Here is an 11,767-nt window from a genome sequence, read left to right as displayed (position 1 = left end):
CTAAACCTTGTTTTGATGATTCCATTCAAGATACACACCCTAGATGGTAGAGCTGGATGTGAGATCTACGGAGTGATTCAGATTCAGGGGATTTGATAACATTACTCTCTCACACCGGCGACCACCGCTGGCCCCATTCTCATCTCTGCCTCTACCAAAACTTGTCATCGTTGTCACTGCAACTTGTTATTGTTATTGTCCACAACTCAACATCAAGAGAGCAAAAAAGTGTTGACTATTCAACACGTTGACTTACATACTATGCAATTATGTGCGATCATTATATCTCACCTTACCCACACAATTTCATGGCCTGCACTTGCAATTGCAATTGCTTCCATCATTTCGATTTAAATTTCATAGTTACGATCTGATCAACAAATAAATGAGGCCTTTCTGGAGAGACTCAACATCTTAAAATCGAACTGAAAGACAAGTGCTGATTTTGATATTACTTTTGATTCATGACTGAAATGTATCAGTTTACTAGCATCAAGACATATGCTGATTTTGATATTAGTTTTGATTGCCGAGGGCATTGCAGGAATCAAATTCCAGCCCATCGAGAGAGTAAGCCAACCAACAACTTCTGGTTTATCCATTTAGATCATTTTGTTTATGTGTAAGCTTAATTACAGGTGGATCATCAAGTGTTAGAGGATGAGGAGGTGGATATGCCAGAGCCAGACACATATTGGGAACAAAAGTTGCCAATTGAGTATGAAGACTGATACAAATGTGATGCTACAATGATTCGGAAGGAAAAGCCCAGGTTATTACAGGTTTTTTCCAAGAGGGACAAAAGGGTAGAAAAGGAAATCAACAAAGGGGTAGAAAAGGAAGGTGGCTAGAAGTCTGTTCAGGGAGAGAAGCTAATAAATAGAGGGAATATTTCTGTGAGAGATGTCAAGTATTTCCTTTGCATTGTAATTGGCTCCTGATTATTTATTCAGTGAGAGAGGGCTTACGTTTATCCCTGGGCAATCTTATGATTGTGGAACATTCTTCATTTTGATTCTATATATCAATACATCAGCATCATTTCTTTCATCTTCTTCCTATTCTGTTACAAATCTATCTATCAAATCTATTTACAGCTATACAATTTGTAACAAAAACATACTCAGGTGGTGAAAAGAGAGTGTGCAATGGAAAACAAAGAAGGAACTCTACTCTATTCTTTGCAAAGGGTTCCAAATCAATAATGGTGAAGAGGTATATCTGATAAGAATAATTCGATCCTATAAATATAATGTAGCTGTTGTCATTTGTCAGGCATATGAACATGATTCTAGCTACTAGAATTTCAAAACATGTAGTAACACATTGAGTTTAAATCTATATAATTAGGTTTCCTTATTTATAGTTGGAATTTGGAATGAGTTAACTGTAACAGGTTTTCTTATCTATGGATATGAAGTCATGAAATTGGGTTTGCCTTTTGTTGAATTACTTTGATAATACCAAATCAGTTTGAAAAGATTACATCAATTTATTCCTACAGCTATCTTGGAAAATATGTGCATCATAAAACATGATTCCAAAATACCTCATTAAGTTCAAACTGCTTCTGAAAATTAAATTTATGACTGCTGAAATTGAGCATAAAAGTGAAGGAGGATTAACTAATATACTTACGATGACAAGTTGACAACAAAATATGGTGATACTTAATATATTCATGCAAATGTTTTAATGATCATTCCATTAAAGGAAAATTTCATGTTATTTGAAATTGATAAGATTGTTTAGTAAATTAAAGGGTTTTTCACATTTCAACTAGGGTCCATCATCCTAAGCTGAACAATTTTCTTGTCAAGAGTTTTTCAAACCGACTAGGTTCATCATAAAAGAATTTTCAAAACTGACCATAGTGAATGTGGATAGGACTACGAATATCAAGTCAATTCCAAGCTACTGTGTGGCTGGCAATTGAACTTAAGAACATTATAAATGAACTATGAAAACATCAAGAAGATGTACAAGATAGGAATTTAGCTAATTGAGGCTTGTTTGATGCTAGTCAATTAGTATGTTAACAATAGACACATATGGTTGATAAACCGTGGGGTTGGCAATTATTAAAAGCCAAGGAATACAAAGAATTAGGAATTTTGTAATAACTATGGCTTGTATGATATGACTTGTATACCTTTGTTAGTGGCTATAGATTTTGTTTTAGGATATGCCAAATAATATACAAAATATGAACAAGTGGAAAAATTCTTCAAACGATAACAAAATGTAATTATATATGCATTCTTAAATAAATTTTTTATTTAAGTTGTACATGATGTTGTCTTACATCATTAAAATAATCTAAAATGGTGTGTAATCGATATAGACAATAATGTATTACCTTCAACTAATGTCAAGTTTTGAATGGAATAGGCTATATGACAACCCTAATTCCTTTCATTTAACAAATATATATATATATATATATATATATATATATATATATATATATATATATATATATATATATATATATATATATATATATATATATATATATAACCTTAATTTTATATGAGTGGGCCAATGCCTACCCCCTCCCTTTGTTAATATAGAGTACACTATGCACTACAAGTGATGTCTTAAAATTAATTTTTTGGTGTACTTTTAGTTTTGAAGGGTTTTTCAAAACTTGTGCTCCTGCAACCCAACTGTGACTTGTTCTTGTCCTTTTGCTGCAAGTGCATTTCAAGACATATATATGTACATTTGAATTGTTAATTCTTCATCAAAGCACTTGAAAATTTTGCAGTACTTCTTCAACTCCTATCAAATAGAAGCATAAATTTGCAACCTATCTGAAAATTTTGGATTTGAAGAAGTGTATATGTGTATCTAGAAGTTAAATCAGGACACCCCAAAAATCTTTTAGTAGAGTTCTTTACGATCCAAGAACTTTTAAAACTTACTTCAACATCATTTCATTTCACTAGTGATGAAATTTTTTAGCTTGGTACTCATGAAAACATTATATTGCCATGGCATCTCCAAACACGAGATCAAAATGACCTAAAACATCACCTAATGATTATGTGCCACTTCTTCAACAGCTAACATTGATTTGAGGCAAAAAGTACTTGACCCGAAGAGAAATATTTTCCTTGTCCACAACAAGTCTAGCCCCTATGACAACCCAATACCCTGGGATATCTTGGTGGTCCCCGCGTTGTGTCCACAAACTTCAATAGCTTCCAAAGTCTCTGCAGGGCCCATAAACTTCGATTCGTGGACTGGAAAAGGAATTGAAGATTCAGATTTCTAGATGATCTTGTTGGGTTTTTTATGGGAGTTTTTAGCCCATGAGTAGATAGCCCAACTTAACTTTAACCCATATATATATATATATATATATATATATATATATATATATATATATATATATATATATATATATATATATATATATATTGTTTCCCTAATGTTTTGATATGATGCACAAATTCTCAGCCACCAAATAGACAGAGTAAGAGCAAAAGAGAGGGTTTCTTTTTCTTTTTTCTTTTATTTTTTTCCCGTTTTTGAAGATACACCTGCAGTGATCGGTAAATTCCCGAAGATCCAACGGTCCATTTTCTTTGATTTTCGGATAGTGGCTTCCTGACATTAATTCCTTCATATCCAACGGTTGAATTCTCCAGATCCATTCTAGAGGCTCGGGAATCACTGCATTTGTTAGCTGCTGGACAGCAGCCCCTTTTTGGTGATATTCTTCTTTGTCTTTGCTCATTTGATTCCAAACACTTGAAGTTATTTGTTCCAAGTGTTTGATGCTTATTGTATGACTCTAGTACATTTAGAGAAGACTTTGTATTGCTCAAATATTGGTGATAGTGGATTTGAAGCGGCTTTAGTAGTCCTGTGGTTTTTACTCTTGTTTTGAGGGGTTTTCCACGCTAAAATTCTGGTGTCTCGTATTGATTGATTACTAGGTGTAAGACCCGTGTATTACGCGGGTTTATTAAAAAAATTAATATCAACTTATGAAATTAAACAATTATTAAAGTAATACTTTTACATAAATAAGTATGTAACTGGCCTCAAAGTACTAAAAATTAGTAATAGCATATTCTAAATAATTGTTATAAATCATAAATTTCCAAATACTTCTTTAAATACAACATTAGATGTGTTATTGGTAATGTTACCGTCATTATCTAAAATTAATATTTTAGATAATTTTATTTAAAAAAATGTGATATAATTTAAAATTTGAAAGACAAAACACAAAAATATAAGTACAATATTGAAACTACACGATTGATAAATTAAAATAACATTGATAATAACATATTCAAACACAAACACACACATAAACAAATTGAAAGCACCAATAGTTAACATTCTAATTATGATATCATCTTCTTTTCAAATATATATATATATATATATATATATATATATATATATATATATATATATATATATATATATATATATATATATATATATATATATATATATATATATATATATATATAAAATAAAATTTGAAGGACAAAACACAAAAATATAAGTACAATATTGAAAATAATACTTTTAAAATATGAAAGACAAATTATGGTAACTAAACTCTCCTATTGTGATGATGTAAGAAGTCAAGTTAGTGGGGTAGCCATGTGCCAATACATTTGAAGATGTGGAGGCATATTTATTTAGGAATAGGACCTCTAACATAAGTCTCCATGTTTTGTGCATACAATAATCAGGAAAATTAAACATAATATACGAATTTCATATTTGATTATAAGACTCCATTACCACAAAATATATGAAGTTCATATGCCTTGCTCTTTTCAAGGGCATAAAGGAATTGAAAGCCACTACTACATTTTTTTTGAAGGCAATATATTTAAAATAATATTAATTGACCAGCTGGTGGATGGAACAATACAAAGAATTGATACAGATAAACATAAAAGGGAAAAAAAGTAACAATTAATATCAACAAACCAAAGCACAAAGCACAAAAAAAAGACAGTGTTTGCTCACTGATCAACAAACAGGAGATAAGAACTAAAGTGTTGAATCCAAGCATCACCAGGAAAATCAATAAACCTTGATATCTTTGCATAGCAAGTATGTAAGGTTCTTGTGAAGTCTTGGTTTGTAAACATGGGAAACACCTAATTAATTTCACTAAAGCCACAAAGCAACACCAGGGGCAATATGGTCAAGTATTGGATCAAACAGTCTTCTCTCGCCAAGGGTGGAATTTTTTGCTTAACAAATATGTAGAGTAACTCTGAGTCTTTAGTTAAAACCATATCAATACCAAAATTGGAGAAAAACACCAAAGCCGCACCAAGGGCAAAATGGTCCAGAATATAATTAAAGAGGAGGAGATGTTTTCAAGTTCTCTACTAAATAGAAGAAACAAAAACCATTATTAATTTTATAATTTTAAAATGTAAAGCATTTAAAACAGCATAAAAAGTACTGACAACTCCGAAATATTGAGCTATAAAAATTGGTACTAGTATACCAAAAAAATGATCTGGTGTGTGATAACCATTTTCTTGCAGAGCCCATTCAAATATCAAATTATGTTATAACCCGGACCCAGAGATTAGACTTCCATGACCAGAGCATCATTTAGAAAAATCATTATGTTCATTTCATTTTCCCATATATTTAAACTACTTATATTCTCTGGATGCAATTTGTCAAAATAAAAATTTTAGCAAGGAAATATTAAGCTAAAAAGATGATACTGATATACCAAAAAATATTCATTTACCTCGACCGTCCATTCAAGAAAAAAGTTACCAACATGGCGGTTAGTAGATCGATTTACTCATAATTTTTACTTTGCTTCAAACCATGCATCTTGTATTGCATTCTTAACATAGTCTTCTTGTATAAATTACAATTAGGATAATTATGGTGTTCAGAAAATAAAACGTAAGTTGATATCAATTTTAAAAAGACCATAAAATTTTGAAACACAATAGAGAAACAATCATGTTAGGTTCGACATGCCCCTTGTAGAATTCAAACCAATTACCGATGCTTATAACCCAATTGAAGTTTATAAGAAAATCATTTTCCCCTTAAAAGCTTTAGATCGAACCCATCAGAGGACTAATCAAAAATTCAAAAGTGATTCATAACCACAAACAATATACTGACCTCGCCCTAATTGGGTTCGAGGACTACATTGGCTTTGTGAGGAAGATGAAGAAGCTTGATTGGAGAGAAATTGAAGTGCTAAGTGTTTGTAGATGGAGGTGGCAGAGGTGTATTAGTAATCCATTAAAAGTAGGAATTGAGCCTTACCTGTAGATTCAATTTTGGATACGATTTGGTCGTTGATTTCTGGAGATGTAGAGAGAAATTAACCCAACTGCATAGACATATCAATTAAAAACCTCAAAAGTAGTATAACAATTGAGTTCCAAAATCAAAATTAATATAGATGGAGAGAAAATACATACCTACTCCTGAAGTCCATAACCAGTAGAAAAATCTACAAAAATAAAAAACAAAAGAAGACTGTAGTGATCGAAGTTTGTGGTCAGTGGAGAAAAAAATGAAAATTTCAAAAGAGGATGACAACATTAATATAGATAGCTATGGCTTGGCGTATATAATGGAGATTTGGTTTCCAAAACCGAATGAGAAATTAGAGGAGGAAGAGGCGTGATAAGGGGTGATTGAAGAATAATTTTCGTATTTTTTTGTATTTGAGTTTTGAATTTGAATAGAAAGAGAAAAGGAAACCAAAGTGGAATGAGGAGGAAAAAAGGAAGTTAAGATGCCAGAAGGATACTTCAATATCAAGGGTAAAGTCGGAAATTCACATTGGTTATTTGAGCGGGAAAATTAGATGGGAGGGTTCTTAATGATTGCCACGTGGCAATTTAGTACTTATTTATTAGATGAGGGGATTTACTGTTTTGAGCAAGTGAAAATACCCTGTTTGTTTGCATCCTAAAAGGTTCATTCAAGACGGGAATAGTTTAGTCATACGAAGTATTATTCCGCATTGTTATTTACCGTTGTGGTTGCGTTTTTCCCATCAAATCCATCCCGTTCCGGGTTCCTATTTTTGGTGCAACCGAGTAGTTTTGAGAAGTGGAGGTGTAGGAAGAGGACTTTTTTGGACCTGTGATCCCCAACATGTTGTGATAATTGAAAGGGATACCTCACCAATATGGGAGGATTTGAATATATATTAACAAAATAAAGTTATTACAAGAAGATATACACAGAATAATTTACAAGATAAAATAAATCAACTATTTAATATAATTGATTATGTTGATTTATTCCTAATATCCCCCCGCAAGCAAGACGGTGGTGGTCCAAGACAAAGCATAGCTCGAAAGAATTCAAATTGTGGACGTGGAAGAATTTTTGTGAAGATGTCAGCCACCTGAAGCTTGGTAGGAACAAATTTAGTACACAATCTGCCAGATGAAATGAGCTCGCGAATAAAATGATAATCAAGATCAATATGTTTTGCCTGTTTATGAGACACCGGATTTTGGCTTAGGAATAGAGCACTACGTTTGTCACATAATAGAGTTGGGCGATCTGGAGGTAAAGCATGAAGTTCACACAACAAGTGAGTGACCCAAACGATTTCAACAGCGGTGTTTGCCATTGCCCGGTATTCCGACTCACAGTTTGAACGAGCAACCATAGGCTGCTTTTTAGCACTCTGCAAAACTAGATTACCCCCAAGAAAAATGGAGTAACCATATGTGGATCTTCGGGTTTCTATACATCTAGCCCAATCAGCATCCGAATAACCCAAAATAGATGTGTCATTAGGCTTTTTGAAAGTAAGCCCAAAAGAAACGGTGCCCTTGATATAACGAAGAATTCTCTTGACACCTTGAAAATGATCTATCGTAGGGTTTTGAAGAAACTGACTTATTTGATTAACTGCATATGAGATATCAGGTCGAGTAATGGTCAAGTACTGAAGCACACCCACTAACGAGCAGTACTCTGTTGGATTAGAATATGAGGTACCAGTGGACGTGAATATCTCATGGGAGGCTAGAGGTGTGCCTACGGGTTTAGCATGGAGAAGATTTGCTCGGTCTAGAATGTCATGCGCATATTTAGACTGACTAAGAAATAAGCCATCATCCGTATATGAAACTTCAAGACCCAAGAAGTAGTTTAGGTCACCAAGATCCTTAACTGCAAATTCTCGATGAAGTTTAGTAATAAACGAAGAGATAACTTGTTCGTTGTTGCCGGTTAAAATGAGATCATCAACATAAACAAGAAGATAAATAATGCACGCTACCGTTTAAAAACAAAAAGCGAAGTGTCGGACCGAGCACACGTGAAACCGTTTGCAATAAGAAAGGAAGTAAGACGATGAAACCATGCTCGCGGAGCTTGTTTTAGCCCATATAATGCTTTCTTTAACCTGCAAACGTGATTAGGAAAACGAGGGTCGACAAAACCAGGTGGTTGTTCCATAAATACAGATTCATTCAAATAACCATTGAGAAAAGCATTTTTGACATCGAGTTGATGAAGACGTCATTTATTGATAACTGCAAGAGACAAGACAATACGTACCGTGGCTGCCTTAACAACGGGACTAAATGTAAGAGAATAATCAAGACCGGGAACTTAGTAAATCCTTGAGTCACAAGTCGTGCTTTGAAACGTTCAATCGATCCATCTGAATGATACTTTGTGCGAAACACCCATTTGGAACCGAAGATATTTCCGAGCACGGTACTAAAACCCAAGTATCATTTTGTTGAAGAGCTATCATTTCTTCATGCATTGCTAACATCCACTTTGGGTTTTTAGCAGCGGATTTGAATCCTTTTGGATCCTTTTGAGCAAATAAAGTCGAGTAAAGTGCATGAGAAGATGTATGAGCTAAATCCAATTGGTGTCGAGGTTTGAAAATCCCAGCTTTTGCTCGTGTAGTCATGTGATGAGTTGAAATAGATTGTTGGTTTGTATTCAACGGTTGTTGCGGTTGTGGTATTGGATCAGAAGCGTTAGACATATCGATCGGCTCACCATCATGAAGTGGGCTAGGAGGAGACTGCGGTCCATCATTGGGTTACAGTTGAGCTATTAGGTCTGAAAAAGAAGGTTGCTCCATAATTGAACAAGAGGAACAAGGCTGTCGAGATGGCATAGTCGGCTCTATTGAGACTTTTGCAACAGTAGGTGAGGATGTCACACTAGAACTGTTATCAAAAAACCTTATTAAGTCCAACAAGGTTTGATCCTTAGTAGTGAGGTTTCCCGAAAAAGGGAAACAATCTTCATCAAAACGAGCATGACGTGTCACATAAATACGAGAAGTGACTGGGTCCAAACAACGAAAGCCCTTGTGTTGAGAAGAATACTCAATAAAGATACACGGGATGCTTCGAGGAGCAAGCTTGTTAGGAGAGTAATCCTGAAGATAAGGATAAACCAAACACCATAGGTTCTAAAATTGTTGTACGTGGATGGCCGAAGAAAAAGAAGCTCAAATAGAGACTTGTTATTTAATATGTGTGTAGGTAGACGATTTATGATATATGCAGCAGAGCTAAAAGCGTCCACCAATAAGGTGTCGGAACATGTGCATTGAAGAGCATAGCGAGACCCATTTCGACAATGTGTCCCATTATCTTCAAATGAATCATTTTGTTCTTTCTTTCCAAATCCTCCCAAATCGGAAGGAAAGTTAGGAGGGAAAGTGATCCTCCCATTTCCTTCCAATTCCCTCCTTTAATAAAACTCAGGAACACCAATTTCTTTTATTTTCTTCTCATTTCCACCCATTTCCTTTCCTTTCTCTCCATAAGTTGAACTCGGGAACAGGGTGAAAGAGTTACCGTTTCCAAAAGTCACGTTTGCATCACCCATGTATGGTTTAGCATGATTAACCTTGTCCGGAGAAGGAGTCATATGAGCCGTTGCACCCGAGTCGACATACCAATCTGGTGCATTTTGGGTAACATGGCATTGTGCCTGAAAAGCTTGTGCAAGATTTGCATCTAATGTTGATGCTTGAGAGGCAAAAGAAGCAAGATTAGGACATTGATTTGCATAGTGACCATTTTTTCTGCATAACTGACAATGAGGAGGACGCTTCCCACATCCTTTACCGCCTGAAGAATGGACCCGATTGTTATTGAAAGGAGCACCACGGTTTTTACCACTTGATGACTGGGCTGAGAAGGCAGCCTGAGGTGCAACAGATCCATGGAGAGAGTGTAAAAACATTTCATGACTCTCTGTCTAAGAGAGTAAATCATGAAATAAGGGGCGTGTAGAGGCTGTTGAAATCGATGTTGAGAAGGTCTCGAAAGATGCACCCAAGCCGCAAAGAAACCAATGAACTTTGTCCATGTCATCGACAGCATGACCAATAGCGGATAGTTGGTCACAAATACCCTTGAATTTTCGACCAAATTCTAAAACAGAAGTAGTACCTTTGGTGATTTGCCAGAGTTGATCACGGAGATTCTGAATTCGCTCGACAGAATGTAGGCATTTTCAAGAGCCAACCAAACAAAGTGGGCAACAGTGAGACCGAGAACCTCAGCCGCTGCTTCTTCGGAGAGAGAAGCATTGATGAGAAGGAGAGCCTTTTGATCTGCATCACGCCATACAGAGTAAGCAGGGTTGGGAGATTCTTTACCTTCTGTTGTAACAATAATAGGAGGAGGTGATGGAGAAGACCCATCAATGTGTCCCATGAGTTTCTGAACAGTGAAAATTGGAATCATATGATTTTTCCAGAGAAGATAGTTATTAGAGGAGAGTTTAAAAGAAATCATGTGCAAAATAGCGGCCATTGGGAGGGTGCTGTCGGTGGTTGAAGAGGAAGAAGACATGGCAGATTAGTCAAAGTTACAGAGAAAGGAGAATGGAGAACGTAAAGAGAGAGAGAGAAGTTTGGCTGATATCATGTGATAATTGAAAGGGATACCTCACCAATATGGGAGGATTTGAATATATATTAACAAAATAAAGTTATTACAGGAAGATATACAGAGAATAATTTACAAGATAAAATAAATCAACTATTTAATGTAATTGATTATGTTGATTTAGTCCTAATACATGTAACCGGGCCCCCATTACAATTGAGAATTCGTCTTTGGACTCGACCGGGGCAGTGGAGACATGGTCGAAGTTTTTACCTTGGACCTTTTTGTAATGTCCACGGCCGTCGGAATCGGAATTAAAATTCTGGTAACAGAATCTTCTAGTTGGAAGACTTTTGGGAGGGAGGAGAGGTGTTGCACGTGGATCTTTAAGGGATTGTTTCTTTTACGACTGAGGTAAGGCCGTAGGCCCATTACGGGCGTCGTATCTACTACATCGACCTATTTAGAAACAGTAACAGAAAATAATAACCGGTCATCGGAATTAGAATTAATTAAGTTCCAAAATTAGGACATTACCGGATTGCTGTTCACGTAAAGCTTGGGCCCGAAAAAGCTGAACTGTAAAGATGCTATTACACTTTGCTGCTCATGTATGGACTAAGGGACAAATCATTGAAGAGAGTGTCCAGTGTCTCGGTAACAGGAATTCCAGAAACTGATGGAGCTCTTCGATGGGTGGTTTATCTATAAACAACCTTAAACTTATAATTCTAACCCAAAATAACCCGATCGTCGTCTTCTAGACAAAACGCTAAAATGGTCACTCAGGCAATATACATAATAGTATAAAATAGTGCTTAATCGGGTAAGCTATATATGATTGTGATTGTTTCTATTTACTTGATGCCAAAAGAACCACTCAATGTCGAGGA

The 11,767-nt window shown here is 35.2% G+C and overlaps 1 protein-coding gene and 1 long non-coding RNA gene across 2 annotated transcripts; one reads left to right on the top strand and one right to left on the bottom strand.

Moving 5' to 3' along the window:
• Nucleotides 1-432: 432 nt before the first annotated feature.
• On the top strand, nucleotides 433-1,050 carry LOC111879000 (uncharacterized). Its single transcript, XR_002845990.3, has 2 exons — nucleotides 433-570; nucleotides 639-1,050. It is a non-coding gene; the product is annotated as an uncharacterized LOC111879000 (long non-coding RNA).
• A 3,579-nt stretch (nucleotides 1,051-4,629) lies between these two features.
• On the bottom strand, nucleotides 4,630-8,460 carry LOC128125925 (uncharacterized mitochondrial protein AtMg00810-like). Its single transcript, XM_052767900.1, has 3 exons — nucleotides 8,328-8,460; nucleotides 6,453-8,277; nucleotides 4,630-6,361 (listed from the first exon to the last, which is right to left on the bottom strand). The coding sequence occupies exons 1-2, from the start codon at nucleotides 8,458-8,460 to the stop codon at nucleotides 7,274-7,276; spliced, it is 1,137 nt and encodes a 378-aa protein (XP_052623860.1). The 3' UTR covers nucleotides 4,630-6,361; nucleotides 6,453-7,273.
• Between the last annotated feature and the right edge of the window lie 3,307 nt (nucleotides 8,461-11,767).

The sequence above is a fragment of the Lactuca sativa genome, chromosome 9 (assembly GCF_002870075.4).
Source record: "Lactuca sativa cultivar Salinas chromosome 9, Lsat_Salinas_v11, whole genome shotgun sequence".
Lineage (NCBI taxonomy): Eukaryota > Viridiplantae > Streptophyta > Magnoliopsida > Asterales > Asteraceae > Lactuca > Lactuca sativa.
The sequence above is the reverse complement of the archived record's forward strand: the minus strand, read 5'-3'. Positions and strand labels throughout refer to the sequence as shown.